Source organism: Thrips palmi, unplaced genomic scaffold (assembly GCF_012932325.1).
Source record: "Thrips palmi isolate BJ-2018 unplaced genomic scaffold, TpBJ-2018v1 HiC_scaffold_16, whole genome shotgun sequence".
Taxonomy (NCBI): Eukaryota; Metazoa; Arthropoda; class Insecta; order Thysanoptera; family Thripidae; genus Thrips; species Thrips palmi.
Window position 1 is genome coordinate 16,829,520 of NW_023144625.1, and position 17,109 is coordinate 16,846,628.

The 17,109-nt window shown below is 44.0% G+C and overlaps 2 protein-coding genes across 3 annotated transcripts; one reads left to right on the forward strand and one right to left on the reverse strand.

Annotated features, from left to right (window-relative positions):
- The first annotated feature begins 2,067 nt into the window (after nt 1-2,067).
- LOC117642181 (dnaJ homolog subfamily C member 7) lies at nt 2,068-6,307 on the forward strand. Its single transcript, XM_034380110.1, has 10 exons — nt 2,068-2,286; nt 2,717-2,805; nt 2,892-3,016; nt 3,104-3,411; nt 3,509-3,662; nt 3,780-3,944; nt 4,024-4,189; nt 4,278-4,424; nt 4,523-4,690; nt 4,776-6,307. The coding sequence occupies exons 1-10, from the start codon at nt 2,216-2,218 to the stop codon at nt 4,874-4,876; spliced, it is 1,494 nt and encodes a 497-aa protein (XP_034236001.1). The 5' UTR covers nt 2,068-2,215; the 3' UTR covers nt 4,877-6,307.
- A 182-nt stretch (nt 6,308-6,489) lies between these two features.
- On the reverse strand, nt 6,490-12,326 carry LOC117642180 (structural maintenance of chromosomes protein 6). Of its 2 annotated transcripts, none has more exons than XM_034380107.1 (19): nt 12,205-12,326; nt 11,893-11,989; nt 11,470-11,612; nt 11,186-11,384; nt 10,941-11,099; nt 10,597-10,841; nt 10,400-10,519; nt 10,199-10,326; nt 9,932-10,135; nt 9,646-9,842; nt 9,421-9,555; nt 9,120-9,301; nt 8,740-9,047; nt 8,034-8,654; nt 7,771-7,939; nt 7,585-7,698; nt 7,302-7,499; nt 6,788-6,921; nt 6,490-6,710 (listed from the first exon to the last, which is right to left on the reverse strand). In XM_034380107.1, exons 2-19 carry the CDS (start codon nt 11,960-11,962, stop codon nt 6,689-6,691), a joined length of 3,348 nt encoding a protein of 1,115 aa, XP_034235998.1. In that variant the 5' UTR covers nt 11,963-11,989; nt 12,205-12,326; the 3' UTR covers nt 6,490-6,688. The 2 variants fall into 2 exon arrangements, with proteins under 2 accessions (XP_034235998.1, XP_034236000.1); XM_034380109.1 differs by having other exon boundaries at nt 12,078-12,215.
- Nucleotides 12,327-17,109: the final 4,783 nt, after the last annotated feature.

Consider the following 17,109-nt stretch of genomic DNA (forward strand, 5'->3'; position numbering starts at 1 on the left):
CTTTCCATTTCTTGCAAGTGAATTATCACCATAAAAAATAAATCAGATTTGGATAATGTCTTACACTGAGATAACTGAGATGCATGAAATCCAATGGGGACGAAAAATACTTGGCTTTTGGGTTAAATTTAAACTGAATTTAAACGCCCAATTTTTGAAGACTTACATTTTTGTATTCATAAACAGCCAGTTTTGGAAAAATAATTTTTATTTAATTTTTTTGTCTAAATGGAGAAAGTACATTCCATGCTGCTAGGTCATAATCTTTGAGAAAAGAATGGCCCCTGCCCCTTCCAAATTCGTTAAAATTCAACTTCCAAAATCAGCAGCCTGTAAAGGGTGAAACCAGGATGATTATAACTGTTACATTAAATTACAGCAAACAATTTCCAAAAATAAGCAACATTTTCCCCCGTCACCACATGAACTTATTCCCCAACCCATCAACTGGGATAAAGTGGGAATTTGGGGAACTCCTTAAAAGGGTTGATGAACTGGGATTTCAGATATTTTACCAGGAGACTAATGTGATGAGGACATTTGAAAAGTTAGTTGGATGTTAAAAAAGGGGAATTTATTTTACCTATTTGGTTTATGTATTAGTCTGGGGGAACAGGGCTTGCTTTTTATGACTTTGGGGGTTTAAAAAAAATTTTTCAGTTAATAAAATTACGAAAGAATTCTCTCTTGGCCCGTTTATCCCCCGCTGCTTAATATGGAAAAAAAGAAAATATTTAATGTATTTTTAAATTTTTAGGTTTTGACCAAACAGTACTTCTCAAAAAACCTGGTTAAATAAATTTTTTAAACCGGTTTTCCCTGCATCAAGGATTAAATTTTATAGCGCCTGGGGAAAATGAATTTAATCCGTAAAAAGAATTTGCAGAGGCATTTGTGGACAATATTCCAAAAAAGAATCCCCAAATGTTCGAACAAATCTAATTAAAAAGATTTTAAACTGGCAAGCCTTGCTTTTTTGTTTGAGATCGGTCTAAAAATGGTGGCGTAGTAAACTATATTCACTTCCCATCCAGCTTCTCGTCAGAAAAATGTTGAAGGATTTCCAACACTGTTCTTCTCCTTCACGTGGCTGACATGTGGGGCCAGTCTTGGAATCTCTTGACAGCGGTCGACAAGCCCCACAACTGTTTTGACCCTTCCGGCAAAATTTCTGGATTGCCTTTCGCTCGCGAGAGCTTGAAAAAAGTGGTATATTTTTTGTTGCCTTCTTTGGAGAGGAATTGAAGTTTGGGAGAATACCAAGTGGTTTAAGTTCTTTCCTGAAGTTTGGAAGTAATTTAAAAAAGGGGTATGTTTATGCTATCCCCCGCCCCGGGGAAAACATCAAAAAAACAGCTTCCGGAAATGAAAAACAATTTGGCCAAGTTGGATGAGTTTTTGGACTAGGAAGTGGGGGTGCACGAAAATTTTATTTTTTCCCCGTTGGGGAAAATTACCGTGTTCTCCTTCGAAACTAGATAGGTTATTTAGTAAAATGAAAAGATTCCCCGAAAAAAAACCCTCTGGCCACCAAAAACCTAACCGCCACGAATTCAGTATCCCTATTGATTTTAAATTCCAAGAATTTTGAACCGACCACATCAAGATTCACTTAAAAAATGTTACTTCCGGGTAGGGGGAGGCCTATGCTGTCAGTTACCCAAAAACCCCTCTTCCCAATAATATTCGATTTTGACGAAATTAGCGGTCCGAGGCGTCCCGATAGCTCCGCCGGCGAAATTTTGTAAAATTATTTAATTAAAAAGGGTTTTACGGGGTGATTGCCACTGATAGCTCCATAACCCGGGAAATGTGACCCGCATTCGTCACAACTTTAAGGAAATTTATTTCACTAATTTTCTTTTAAAAACTGTGCTCCGATCAAAAAAAAAAGACCAAATTAGGCCAGAAAACGCGTCTCGTCACAACATCTCTGCCATTAAAAATTTTTCTGGGCCCCTGGGGTTGCCCCCTTTTTCACTTTGGGCGTGTTGCCAGTCTGTTGCGGGGACGTACCAGGCGGGGAGGGGGAACAGGAGAGAGGGGGAGGGGAGGGGTAGCAGTGGGCAAAGTAGCAGCGGTAGCAGCAGCAGCATCAGAAGTAGCAGCAGGCAGCAGCAGCAGCGACCGTCGTCGACTGCCTGCCCTGCTTCTGTCTGTTGTTCTGATCCTGAATCATTAGGGAAAAACCTTTGAGGCAATCCTTGACAAAACCATGGATGCCCCAGATGATTCTTCAGTCGCAGACCCTGAAGTGACCGTATTAGAGGATATTTCACCCATTGAGTAAGTAGTAATCAATGGAATAATTGAGGGCCTAGTGGCAGTGCATGGTGCCTACCTCCTACTTTTCCAAATTGTTGTCGTCTGTTAATTTTTTAATTGCACGATCTGTTTTAAAGATAGTATTGCATGGGAACGTTTGCCGTGTCCAAGTTTTGGCTTTGCAATGGGACTCGTTTTCTTCGGTTACGACACACCTAACCTAACCTTCGTCTGTAGTAGTTCATTTTCTTTAAAATTAACACTTATGCCTCGTCATCGAGAATTGGTCTTTCAACTCATCCGATTTATTAATTTTATCCTGCTGATCTACTTGCTTGATTTTCTGTCCGTCATATCTGCAACATATTAACAGTTATTTTAATTTTAGATTGAAGTCTGCTTTGTTTATTGCACACCAGAGCACTATGTCATATGTATTCATTTCTTCTAGCTTGGCTGAATCCAGAAAGGAGGCAGGAAATCAATTGTACAAGAAGAAACAGTACAAAAAGGCACTACCTCTGTATACTGAAGCTATCAGTGAGTACAATTGATTTTGTTATATCCCACTGCAATTAGCCTTATTTATTTTGCAATATGTATAACAATTTTCAATTCTTTTTTAGACTTATCCCCAAACAATGCCTCCTATTATGGAAACAGAGCTGCTTGTTATATTATGCTCAATCAATACAAGGATGCTTTGGCAGATGGGAGGAAAGCACTTGAAATCGACCCCAAATTTGTCAAGGTGAGACTAAAAATGCTGAGTCAAAATATATTGTTTAACTTTGAAGACGACTTTCAATGAGTTATTTGTGGTATTCCTAATTTTCAGGGTTATCTCCGCTTGGCAAAATGTTATATGATGTTGGGTGATTTGTCTGCAGCTGACAAAGCATTAACAAAAGTCCTGGAAATAGAGCCATCCAATCCACAGCTACTCCCTGAACGAGCCAATTTGGCTGCTGTTCAGAAATACTCGGATGATGCTGACAAATGCCTGGAAAAACAGGATTTTCGAACAGTTGTCTTTCTCATGGATCGTGTCCTAGAAATTGTTCGAGGCTGTCAACGGTTCACATTGATGAAGGCAGAGTCACTCGCTTTGTTAGGAAGACATGAAGAAGCCCAGGAAATTGCCAAGTGTGTATCTTTTCTTGTTGTTTCATTCAAGTGCTCAAGTGATGAGACCTGGTGGGGAGAGTGCAAATGTAACTGTTGTATGCATTATTATTTACAGTAACATCCTTCAAATGGATACCAAAAATGTTGATGCTATCTATGTCAGAGGCATGAGTTTATACTACCAAGATAATGTCGACAAGGCTTTTACCCACTTCCAACATGTATTAAAATCAGCTCCTGATCATAAGAGAGCCTTAGATATTTACAAGGTACAGTATGTGCGTCTGCCTTGGAACCAGAGAAATTGAAAAATAAACGGTGGGGGCTAAAATCAGTGTTAACCATATTCTGTCTACAAAATCTGGTATTTCTGTAACTCCCTATAGCGCGCCCGAGCTCTTAAGTACACCAAGGAAAAAGGGAATGAAGCTTTTAAGTCGGGAGAACATCAGGAAGCATATGACCTATACTCTCAAGCACTTCTTATTGACCCCCTCAATACTTCTACCAATGCCAAATTACATTTCAACAGAGCTACTGTATCCTCCAAGGTGTGTCCCTATCATCAAAATTGACTCATGAATTTATCTGCATATCATGCTCTAATACCAAGACTTCTCTTTCAAATAGATGAATAAGTTGCAAGAGGCCATTTCAGATTGTACTGCAGCTTTGAAGTTGGATGATAAGTATCTCAAAGCACTGTTGCGAAGGGCCAAGTGCTACTCAGATCTTAACAAGCTAGAGGAGGCTGTAATAGACTATGAGAAAGCATTTCGCATTGAACGAAGTCGAGGTGAGACTGAAGTATAGTTCTGTTTCTCCTGCAATGCGTTTGTTGTACTTTCTGCATCTTTACAGTGTAATTTTTCTTTGACTTGCAGCCCACAGACGGTTACTGCAAGAGGCAAAATTAGCTCTTAAACGCTCGAAACGGAAGGACTACTACAAAGTTTTGGGTATTGACAAAACAGCTAGTGAAGAGGACATAAAGAAGGCTTACAAAAAGAGGGCCTTAGAGCACCACCCAGGTAGGGAGCATAAACTTATATGAACTAGTTAGGAACATAGAAATTTCCATTCACAGAGCAAGTTTATTTATCTAACCTGCCAAATTTCTTTATTACAGACAGGCATTCAAATGCTTCAGACATAGAGAAACAGGAACAAGAGAGAATGTTCAAAGAAGTTGGTGAAGCCTATGCCATTCTTTCAGACCCAAAGGAAAAAGCTAGATATGACAGTAACCAGGACTTTGATGACATTGATGGGATGGATGGGATGGGCAGTGGCTGGGGTAATATTGATTTTCTTCAATTGATTTATTATTACTATTTCAAAAATCAGGCTGTAAATTAATACGAGTTATTTTTATTTTTCAGCTACATGCGGAAGATTTCCTGGTGGTTTCTTTGCAGGTGGAAATCCTGTATTCCAACAGAGTGATTCCGGATTTGGGGGGTACAATTTCCACTTTGGATAATTGTGTTTGGACCATGAAGTCTGCTTTGCTCATTGTTGTCTAAGTCTACATTCCTTTAATGTAATATAAACACCTAAGTTGGCACAGGCATCTGTTGTACCACGGTTTGGATACTGAGTTGCTCCAGTTATTATACCATGTTGTGTGATGCTTATGGTTGTCACTTTGATTTCATTTCATATTGGGTCAACACATCATCAGAATTGTTTATAAACTAGACAGGCCTACTTTGAAAATCAATGACAAAGTCTGAGCAGTTCATCTAAATCTTCAGCTAATGGAAGATAAAGATGGGAAAATATTCTGACTTTAAATGTGCAATTAACTCATGAACATAATATCTTGTGACATGAATTGTTAACTTGTTACTTTTATAATTGACTTTTTATGGTTCAGTATCTGCTTTCTATAGCGCTGGTGATTGTTGAACCCTAAAATCTGCGCCTTTCATTCTAAGGCCTTACTTGGATACACTGCGATACACTTAATGTGGCAATGCCATTTCAGGTGCAGACTGGTTGTATGGTGCACCTCATGAGGGCAAATACAATTTTTATGAGCAGTGGTTCAATTATTGTTTATTTGTTGTGAGGCACTGGTACTTTTCAGCTATAACATGTGGTAGATGTGACATTGAGTAATAACTAAGGTAAAGGAGTGCAGCTTTTTCAACACAATGGCAGGTTTTGAAATAATTACCCTGTGTGTTCTTCCTACCAAGTGATTTCCTCTTCTGCAAACCACTTAATTTTGAATGTGACAGATTTCCCATTTGAAACATTGAGATAGACCTGTGATAGCAATGCAAATTGTCACATTAATCCATTTATCATTGTATGTTTGTAATACATGTTTGATGTGTGGCAGTAAGTTTTTGTACTCCAGAGTCGAGGTTTTGTATTTAGTTTTCTTATTTATTGTTTGAGTATTGTTTTCATTACTGTTGCAATCAGAGGCATCAGTGATTAAGACACTGATCACAACAGATAATAAATTGTTGTAGGTTCCTTTGTCTCCTATTTTAGAGTAAGTTCTGAACTGGGCAAGATTTCTGTCTTTGTGTTACAAATTTTAGAGGAGGGTGGGATGATTTAAGTTGACTTGTTAGATCAGTTTTTGCTGTACTTCTCATGAAGTTTCTATGAAATTTTGAAGGCATTCTAATGTTTGCATTGCTGTTACCACCATTTTCTTGTCAATTATGAATTTGGTTTCATGGTTGATGTATGAACAGACCAGTGTGCTTGTTTGCATACTGAAATTAGACTAAGTAGGTAATATGGGAATAAACTAGATATGTTGAGAAAACTCCTATGCTGTGATTATATATTAGCAAGCTGATAGTATCCAAACTTTTGAGCCAAGGTCTTCACTGCAAAAAGAAATCTTGTGCACTCTTTTGCTTTAATTAAACAGGATAATCAATTGGTTTTATGTTCTTTGATGTTGGTCCTTGGACAATGGACCTGACAAATTACCTTTGTAATCATGGATGTAAATAATGTTTCAAGCTAAGCCACTAACTTTTATAATAAATTACATAGATGCATACTGCACAGCTGGAATCATTTAAACATCAGTAGGAAAAGAAAAGAAAAAAATAATTCCAGAGCTAATTTAACATTTCTTTATTTCAATGTGTATTAAAACATAAAACTAGAAACTTGGATTATGGACTTGTGAAAAGCAACCCACATCCAGTGCAAGTGGAACAATAAAACGAGAAAGCAGCATAAATGGCACTTATGAAATGGAAATTCTTAACATACATTTAGAAAATACAAAAATAAAATAATCTTCCTGTTTGAGTGCTCAAGGTCGAGGATCATTAAGCCTGAAAAGAAAATATCAAAATGTTAATGAAATTATTAGAACAGAATCAAACTTCAGTTGGGATAAAAGAACACTTACTTGAAAATGGACACTTTTGAAGATGATGAAACAGCAGTGGTATCAAGAGGGGTTAAAAACCCGAACTGATAACCGCGTTTCTGCTTAGCAAACCTCAGTAACAGTGTCAGAACCGTTTGCCGGTTCAACATATCCTGATGGGAACATAAAAGATTTTACAGTGAAAGAAGCTCCAACCTTCATGCATTATGCTTCTCATCAGAATTTCAACATAAGCAAGCCTTGGCTTCAAGGACAAAGATATTGTGATGAGTGGATGCAACAATGAGGGAGAACATGTAGCCATCAGTCTCCAAAATAGAAAAAGGCAGCAAAAGAGTGCATCCTGTCAGTCACATACATAGGATGGGACAGAGTAAAGGGGTGCAGGCAGCTGGGCGGACACCGCACGATTCACCACCATGGCCACACAAACGTGACAAACGTCATGATCACCATTATGTGAATCAATCACATTGTTAGTCTTGGTGTTGAAATTCTGACTAATCAACCACAAAGTACACAAAAGACTTACCATAAACACATCGAATTCGTCTAAGTAATAGAAGGGCAGCTCAGTGACGTTCCATAAAGCAATTACAAAAGCCATTGTAGCATATGACCTCTCTCCACCGGAAAGAGATGATGTCCCTAAGCCAGCCCTTTCACCTTCGTCGATAGGACCTACACTAATATCCAAACTTCGTCTTTCAAAGTTCACCTTAACATTTCCCTGAAACAGACACAGAATACAGAAATAACCAGTCTAACACAATGAATTATGATTTAAGGTGATGTTATATTAACAAAATACTTACAGTACAATTTCGATACCTTAATACCCTGGTAAATTGGTGTGATACTACAGCACACATTAGGCTCTTTTGAGTGTGGTAAAGACTCTTTCTTTGATCAAGAGCATGTTTCATAATCTAAAAACAAAAACGGAAATGGAAGTTGAAAACATTTAGGGCAAATCTTTTTAAGAAATGTGACACACTTACTGCAGCATTTGATTTGAGATCAGTGATTCTTTTTTTAGTAGTATTGTATGCTCCTAGCTTCTCATGGTATTCTTTTTCTGTACTTTCGGCATCTTGACCAAGTGTTTTTTCAATGCTTGCAAGTCGTTTAGACAAATTACGGAGCTCTTGATCAATCACCTTAATTTTCCTAGAAAAGAAAAACAAGAAAACCAAAGTTTGAAGTTTTCAAAAAATGGTAAGAGTACAGACAGTTTAGGATAATAATCCAGCAAAGATTGTACCTATCAGTGCCAGATTTGCTTTCTATTTCCAACCCCTTCTCTAAAGCTTCCGACCGTAGATGCTCTTCATATTTTTCAGCAGCCAACTTCTTTTCATTCAGTTTATCTTCAAGCTCTTTGCATTCGGTAGTACATTGCTCCTCTTTTTTCTTGACTTGCTCCAGTTTACGTTTCTTGTTGCTTTGGGCAGATTTAATTTCTTCCAACCTCTCAGTACAAGCTGTTTTCTTTTGAATATGAGCTTCCATTTGCTCTGTGAAATCTTTAAATTTCTGCTTCAACACACTCCCACTTTTCTCAGTTTCTTTTCCTTCCTTCTTCAACGCATCTATTTTGGAGGGGAATTCATTCAGCTTATTAAGCTTTTCTTCTTGCCTCCTTTCTAGCTCAGCAAGTTCTTCTTTGAGCTCAGATATTGAGTGAGTGTCTGGCTGTTCAGCATCCTTCAACTCATCTAGCTTTCTTTTGGTCTCCATGATCACTCTTCCAAGGTTCTGCATAGCAGACCGTTTTTGCATCACTTCTCTGTCAACCGTTTCCAACTCATTTCTCGCACTAGCCATTTTCTGGTTCACCTCTTGCAGCATCCCTTGTGCATCTTGAATTTTTTGCTTTGTTTCCCTAAAAATTAAAAGAAACAGAAAATGTATAGACACAAACAACATATTGACAGAATATTTTGAATTGCAAACTTAATGACTTTTACCTTATTACAGAGTCCCGGGAGGATTGTAAAAATGCCGCAGATCGCTGGTTTGATGAATAGGTTCTGTAGTTGGGTGCAGGAAAGTATGAGTCAGCATTCAATGTATAAGCCCTTCCACAATTCCTTGGCACAGACGTCAAATTAGATAGCAATCGGTAGCACTCATCATCAGTTGGAATGAGCATGGTAGACTCCAAACTGCACAATTCTATGAGTATATTGTGAGCAACTACATTAGAGATCTCAACAACATCCAGAATGTTCCCATACTCGGAAGTGCGAGCAGCCCTTCTCGACGTATCATACACCTGAAACATGGGGATAGAATCAATACACAGGAAGGTAGAATACACTTACTTTGTTGCTGAGAGAAAATTCACCGTAGTGGGAAAGCTGGTTCGAATGATGCCAGGCTGTCTACCCCGAGTACATATTCTCTGAATCAAATTGCGAAGGAGTTTTTCGTCATCTAAATTATCTACAACAAAGGTGTTCATACGTCCCCCAATCACACTCTCTATAGCCAAGGTCCACTTTGAATCCATCACTTTCACATAAGAACCTGCAGAAGAGAGAAAAACAAATCTATGTGACAAACTCTATGAAATAAATTCAGAAATAGAGCAGTTCAGAAGATTAACTTAAAAGCTATGAATATGGGAAAAAGAGGTAAAAACTTACCAAGTGGACCGACAGGCTTCTTTTTAAAGCGATTGTTTAATTCAATTTGCCTTACAAGCTCTGGTATACATGGCCCAAACAAGGACAGGTTGGATTCATTAGACTCAAGGCCCTGAAGATTGGTAGTGAGGCTTCCTGGGTACAAAGAATATCAAAGAAATGAAGAACAAACATTCAATCAACACCCAAATAATTTTATTTCCAATTAAGGAAATTGATTCTTACTCAAATCACTGTCGAGCCTCCTTTGGTTTCTTTTCAGCTGATCAAGAGTATCATTGATGCCCACAGCCTTAGCTTGCAGTGCTTTCACTTCAGCTTGCTTAGCACCCTGATTCTCTTCGAGCTGTTGCATTCGACCCTGCAGCTCATGGATCTCCTCTCTTTGTTTCCGCCTCCTGTCTATATGTTCTGGCAACAGCCTGTAATTGAAAAGAGAGCAGTTAACAATCAATTCTGCAGCCTACAATGAATTATGCCAATTGAGCACAAGGAGGATGATGAAACTTACTTCCTCTCTTGAGATACAATTTCAGCCTTGTACGCATCAAGTGTAGTTTTGTCTGACTTGATTTGATTTTCAATTGCTTGCCGCTCCTGGGCAATCTTCCTCTGCTGCTGATTAATAGTCTGCATTTTTGTCCTAAGTTCCTTTAAATTGTCTTCTACTTCTTTTCGCAGCTCCTTCAGCTTATCAACCTCAGCTTTGGCAGACCTGGTAAAAGAATTAGATGAATTCCTGTGCCAAAGTATCAACAAACCGACGAGTGGGACTTACTCTATTTCTTGCAGTATTGTCTCAGACTGCTCTTCAGAAGATAGTGTATTTGAAAGTTGCTCTTTCTCTCTTACAGCTTTCTGAAGATCTTTTTCAGCGCGCGCCAAGGCACTCCCATAATCTCTTGCCTGAAAGAAACCAATACAGTATAATTGGTAAAAAGTTACACTAAGTTGCCTACTTTTTGTAGTCATTACTTGCCTCTGCCCAGAGCAACTCCATTTTCAAGATATTTTCGTTTGCTCGATCTGCTTCAAGACCTTGAAGCATGTCATATTTTCTTTTGATTTCAATGACTTCAGCATTGTTGTCAACTAATTCCTGTGAACAGAAGGTGGTTGTAAAATAAAGCAACATATACGGTAAATGATCATTCAAAATTAAATAGGAAAACACACTCTTTCTTTTTTCTTGATCTCCTGGTGAGTTCTATCAACAGACAATGCAATATCGATGTATATCTTCTGCAGTGTCTCCAGATTGGTAGCTCTCATAAATAGATCAAATTTGTTAGAAGGCTTACTCATGTTGAGGAAGTGTCTGGCAGTGTTTTGATCAAGAACACTTATTGGATTATCAACCTGAATGCCTAGATGTAATGTCATGGATTTTAAGTCATCCATTTTTGATGAGACAAGTTTCCCTGTAGAAAAATAAGTAATAAAGTTTCAGTTTGGGTTCATCTTTAAATAGCAAGGCTTTTTTCACACACAATAAGCAGAGAAGCCACAAAAAAATCTACCGTTTTCAGAAAGCAGCTTGACGCTTGAACCACCTTGGCTTTGGATAGTTCTTACTACTTGTATCTTGTCTCCATAAAGATCCCTATGATAATTTAAAGCCCCTGCATTACTGATGATACATTTCACTCTGGCAGTAGGACAACCATGCTTGACAAAGTCTGAAAGTCAGAATAAACATAAATCCCTTCATCACAATGCACGGAAACAATCAACTTTGCAGTAAACTTGTGAAGTTTTGACATACCCTTGAGTGCTGCTCCACGTCCTGTGGTGCTGGCACTTCCGCCTAAGGCTACAACAAGGCCCGTGAGAATGGCACTCTTGCCTGAACCATTTCGGCCAACGATAAAGTTTATTTCTTTGTTAAGCACCACTTTGTAGCTATCATGACACAAAAAGTTGTCCAGATGAACCTCAAGCACTACACCACTGATGGCTCTAGACTAGAAAGAAAGTAAGGGGTTTAAACAATGTTAACCTGCTTAAATTTAGGTGGACAAGTATAAGTTAATGCATTTGAGAACTAACAGGGCAATGGTTGCGCCTTTGAGAGCCGTCTTGGCTTTGAGAGAATCTTCCCCGTTTAGCCTGAGAGGGAGCGTTGGTGGATTGAGGAGTCTCCTCATCACTGGATTCAACATGATCAGCTTCTTTGGTAATTCTATCCACCTCTGAAAAAGAAAAACAAAGGAACTGTAATGATAAAAGAACATGCGAAGATTAAATGTTAGGACACAGAAGAGAAGACACTGAATCGAAACATGAAGGCAGTTCATTAAGGTTAAGGGTTTGGACCGATAGTGCACATTTGAGGGTTGTTAAACGGTTCTGATGTTTCCATGCAAACAAGAAGCAACGCAATTTAATTTGTAAGGTTCAGCTGGAAATTTGAAGATCCTACAAGTAGAAATGGTTTAAAAACTGTACTCCTGAAAAGCGGGGGAAACTTACCTTTCCTGAAAGCATTCTGGTTGGCACTTTGAAGAGTGTGAAACGTGTACTGGCTGTTTTCTAAAGACATTTTAGCCTTCAGAAATCGACAAACGCTCTGAAAACAACAAAATGACACAAATGTTTGAGAGGACGGCTCCAGCAAGGCAGCAGGGGCACGCTCACACCGGACAATGATCTCCTACATCTTCTTTCCACGGAAGGTCGTAGAGAATAGAACGACCAACTCACACGAAAACAATTCTTTCTTCGTGTAAGAAAAGCGAAATAATAAAGGTCAACGCGTCATAAAGCTTACAACTAGATACTCACCTAGTCTCAACTCACTCAACGTTCGAACAAGTTCCGACCGGTTTGTTTGTGTGTAAAGGGCAGGGAAGGGGGGGAAGGGGAGGAGCGGAGGGGGACGGCTTCCCGCTAAAAGCAACTGGTGGTTAACTCGAACTCCTTCACGCTGGCATTTTGATTTAAAAACGCGTGGGAGTTTCTTACATGCATCATTCAAATTCACTACTGACTTTGAAGTGAAAAGTTATGAATCCTCCTCCATCTATTTTTTTATGGGAGCGGAGATTGAGGGTGTTTGGAGGTTTACGTTTGGAATGGAGAGGGGGGGGGGAAGCCTCTAGGGGAGGGGGATCAATGGAACGAAGAAGTGCAATTGCTCTTGTTAATGTACTTCATTCAACATAAAAAAATATAAAACATTAAAGAAAAATGTTTAAAGCTCAAGATGACTTTCCAATTTAACACAATTATGTCTCAAATGATGAAAAATTTGCTAAACCAGCAAATTTACAGAGCAGATTGTTAATTAGTCAGAGATAAATACTATCTCCATTTCAGAATAATTAGTAACAGAGTAATTAAAGTCACGAAGGAAATCACACAATGATAAAGCACCATGCGTAGGGCTCTTGAAACAGCTGAAGTCAATAAGACGACGAAAATGTCTCATAAATCAGAACCACCGTTAAAAAGGGCCCTGTACAAAATCCTCTCTGCTTATTAAAACACTTCAGCTCTGCCCGCCCGCCTGTTGTTTGTTACTCACTCGTTATGCGATGTCCAGTGTCTCCGGGTGCGAACTTGCGAGCCTCCTGAAGGCTAGGCAACCCATCGGCCACTAAACTTGATCAGGTCGGAGGAAGGGGGAACTTGGGGGGTTCCCTACCTGCGCGCTGGGCGTTTGGCCCCAACGGATGCGTGTATCGGGGAAGACCGGGAAGACCAAGCTGCCTAAACAAAGCAAGATAAAATATCTTTCTTCGAAATCCTTGCGAACTAATTTCGGTGGATTCAGAAGAGGAGATCATTCTTTATCCGGATTAGCGTAGGCGTTGCGCTCAGTCTGGGCTTATCGAAAATAAACGTAAACACATCTAATAAAAAAGACGACAAAACCAAAAACAATGTCGCTGTGCTACGCTGTGCCCGGGGGCTGGGTGGGGGGTTGGCTTGTTTTCGCATGGGCCTTGCCGTGCCTTGCCATGGCGTGCCTCCGCGTGTCATCAGCATGGCTCAGCACGGCTCCCTTTGAAACGGCGAGGGGCGGGGTTGTACAAGGTGCGTGGCGTGCGTAGCGTTTTTTTTTGTCCTCATTTTTTTCGCTCCTTTGTCTTCTCTAAAAGGACGCCCCGCCTCCACCGCCCCATAGCGTCGGGCAGGGCACGGCAGAGCGCGCCAGGGCACGGCATGGCATGGCGCGGCGCTTCTTTAATTTAAAGTCCCCCTGAATAAGGCGACGTCGTGGCCCTGCCCGCCCTGCCCGCGAGGCTGGCGTAGAGGCCCTGCGACGCTGCGAGCACAAACAGGGAGTACAAGTACGGGGCGAGGGCGGGCCGAGGGCGGGACAGGGCCCTTTGTGAACCAAAGACACCCCTGGTGGCAATCTCACTTCACAAAGCTGCAATGCATATATAAAGTACGCCGGCGCCTTCCTGGCCTTCCAGGTCACAGCGATGCTCCTCCTGGCTCGCCAAGGCTGCCAAGGCTGCAAAGACACGGCCAGGGCGACGCCAAGGAGGCGAGGAGGAACGACACGTCGCGTCTCGGCCGTCTGCAAGCGTCTGCAAGCGTCTGCAAGCGTCTGCAAGCCACCCCCACCTCCTTCCCCTTCCTCATTTTCCCTCCTGTGTTTTCCTTGAAAGGAGGCGCGGGTCCTGTTCCTTTTTCCCGCGTCTCTCTCGCACCTATGGCCGTGCCCCATCGCCGGGCCCCATCGCCACGCAGCACATGCACCGCATGCACGCCAACGCCGTGGCAGCCGTGGCCACGCCCTTCCCTCGCCGCGCTACCCTGCGGCTACCCTGCGGCTACCCTGCGGTAAAGGGCGAGCCCGAGTCTCGAGTGGATTGGAACTCAGGGCGGTGACAAGTAACAGTGCAGTCGACCCTGCCAAAGGTTGCCATTCTTACGACCGCTAAAACTAACCCCGGTCTAGCCTCTCACTCTCAAGTCAAGTCAAGCCGGGGGTGGCGGAGCGGGTTGCCTACGCTCGACTCCGCGGGCGCACTGTGGGGAAGTGGGTTTCAGCGTCTTGCAGCTTTACAAAGCAAATTTACACTGTGGTACGTGTCAGTACAATGTGTATATTTTGACGTTCTCACAAATTTGAAGAAAATAAAAAGTACGTAAACTAAAATGGAAAAATATTTTGTGACCAGTGGACTATTGCCACTGCGCGTGTTGAGTGGCGTGCGCGCGTGCGTTGGGACAATGCGCCAATGCGGCAGTGCGGGCACGCGCACTGCGACAACAAAATATAACAGAACAAGAAACAAGGGCTGCGCCTCGCCTCGCCTCGCCTCGCCCCGATCGGAAACATTGGCTTGGAGTGGAGGGCCCTCCACAGCGCATGTCCTTGATGTTGATGGCGTAGAGTGCTTTCCCGCCGACGTCCCGTCCCGTCCCGCCACTCTACTCCCGAACAACCCTCAGAGCTGGCTTTTCGATTGGCAGCCTTTTGGCCACCACGGCGCAGTGCTGGCGCAGTGCGCGCAGTGCACTGCATGGTGTGCTCCGGAAGGGCCCTGCAAGAGGTCGCGACGTCTTCGGCCTCGGCGGCCTCGGCCGTCTGTGAAGTGGGACCGCCAACTTCCACGGTCGGGGAAGGACCAACGGGAATTCGGGTGTTAATTCGAGGCAATTGTTCGCCTCGGAATGCCAAGACGAGGACGAGCCCCTGGCGGTTTTTGGTGAAGGAAATTCGCGGCGGGCGATTCATTGGAGGATGCTCGATGCGAGGCTGCGAGGGCGGAGGCCGCCAGGCCAGGCGCGGGGGGTGGCGAGAGGGGTGGGCAGCCCGAGGCTCGAGGGTTGCCGAGGGTGGGAAACGTGGTGAGGCCCGCGTCGCCTCGCCGCCATGTTGGTTGGCCGCGGGACGGGGTGCGGAGCAGTGTAGTGGGGGGTCGCGCGGTGTGACAGAGATGGCCGTCGCGCCTCGGCCTGCTTGGCCTGCTCGCAGCGCTAGACGCTAGCGCGCACAGAGCAAGTAACCACTACGCTGGCGCGCAGGCTGGCCCGCAGGGGTGGCAGACCAGGCCATGGTGGGGTGGTTGAAATGGCACTCTGAGGTGGCGGCAGCGCGGAGCGCGGAGGGAGCGGGCGGCAGCGAGGGCGCCGTCGTCATGGCAACAGGGTCCGATACGGCGCCTCCTTCTGCTTCTTCTTCTTCTCCTGCTCCTTATCTTCGTGCATTCTGGCCGAAAAAGTAGTTGTGCCATTCTGTTGGCTAGGCAAACCGCTGTCTCTGGCGTCCCTCCTGACCCAACAATGCTTTTTGGAAGAAGTGCGGCTTGAAAGATGGCTTGCATGATTCCAGCACTGCATGCACGATGCATAGTGACCAGATAAATTAAGGTTCTATATATTTTGTAGTGGTGGACCTGTACAACAAGTCAGAAAATAATTCGTGATTTTGAAACACGTAGGCTGGGATTGCACATTCCGCCCGTCCCCTCTCTGCCCCGAAATACATTGGGCTTGATCGCGGCTGATTGAATTCGGCGTACACGTTTTTTCGCTTGTTTCGAGAAATGCCTCCCCCAGCTCGGCCAGCTCTGCCTCCCCAGCATATCGAGTGCCCCCTCCCCCTTCCCCCATCAGATTGGCACCGACGCCAATCCGCGAGGCGCCTGGTTGACGACCTGGTTGACGGCCTGGTTGACGGCCTGGTTGACGGCCTGCTGGTTGACTGGCTGGTTGACGGCCCCCTTGACGGCGCGGCCCGCGCGGTCGGAGCCAAGCCTGCGAGGTGGGTGAAGTGCCACTGCCGCGCGAGAGAGGGCGGGGTGCGCGGTGCGCGATGCGGGGTGGGCGGTGCACCAGACCAAACCAACGTCGCATGAAGTTGTGTGCACAGACTTTTCATTCACGACGTCCAAGCCAAACTTTTATTAGGTCCCCGGCGCCACTCGGCGGGCTGGGCGGGTGCGCTGGCGCTGTGCTGCGCCCCTGGCGCCCTCTCGTGGCCCCGCCCCGCCCCGCCTCGCTTCGTGGCTCCGTGTCGCGAGATACGCCCCGGGGCGGCTTTCCCCGGCTTCCCGTGCTCACTTGAGTCCCCCACACGTACAGAAAGTCGCTGCCGGTTCCTGGTTCCTGACAACGCCACCGCGGCCCGCCCGGGCCCGCCGCAGCAGCGCTGCCTCACCCACCTCGCAGCGGCGCCCCGCAAACAACAACAAGATTTAAAAAGCGAGCCGAGAGGCAAATTACTGTCTCGCCTTTGGGCGGCGGGAATTTCGGTCGCGCCTCTCTAGCTCGAGGGCGCTTCTTCTATCCAGCTTGGTTCTACCTCATCGTTCCGAAGGACCGCATTTTCGTCGCTCTGTCTCTCTCGCACCCTACGGAAACGCGCCGAGTGCGAGAGAGACAGAGCGACGAAACGATGCTGTCAGAAGGCTCTGCGTGCAGCTCTTGCAGTGGGCCGCACCGCACTCCAGACGATTGCCTCCAGGACATTCATTCTCTGCGGAGCTCTGCGGCTCCGGCTCTGATTTTCGGTGTAAACAAAGGGACAGTATCACTGTGCTTTCTTTCCTTCCATCATCCCGCGAGTCGCGTTTTTGTGTGTCTGTCCCTAGCCTAGTCCCTCGCGCTGCCTGCCAGCCCTGCCAGCCCCGCCTGCCCCGGCAGCCCGCAAAAACGCGATGCGCTTTGCGCTTGCAATTGCAACGGAGTGAACCGAGTGAACAATGGCAGTGTTGGCAGCCCTGC

Excerpts from the sequence above, each read along its gene's own strand:
- LOC117642181 (XM_034380110.1), top strand. The coding sequence starts at position 2,216 with ATGGATGCCCCAGATGATTCTTCAGTCGCAGACCCTGAAGTGACCGTA. Across the intron at positions 3,017-3,103 it reads TCGACCCCAAATTTGTCAAG|GGTTATCTCCGCTTGGCAAA; the intron begins GTGAGACTAAAA and ends CCTAATTTTCAG. Across the intron at positions 3,412-3,508 it reads GAAGCCCAGGAAATTGCCAA|TAACATCCTTCAAATGGATA; the intron begins GTGTGTATCTTT and ends TATTATTTACAG.
- LOC117642180 (XM_034380107.1), bottom strand. The coding sequence starts at position 11,962 with ATGTCTTTAGAAAACAGCCAGTACACGTTTCACACTCTTCAAAGTGCC. Across the intron at positions 11,100-11,185 it reads ACGTGGAGCAGCACTCAAGG|ACTTTGTCAAGCATGGTTGT; the intron begins GTATGTCAAAAC and ends TCTGACTTTCAG. Across the intron at positions 7,940-8,033 it reads AGCAAATCTGGCACTGATAG|GAAAATTAAGGTGATTGATC; the intron begins GTACAATCTTTG and ends TTTCTTTTCTAG.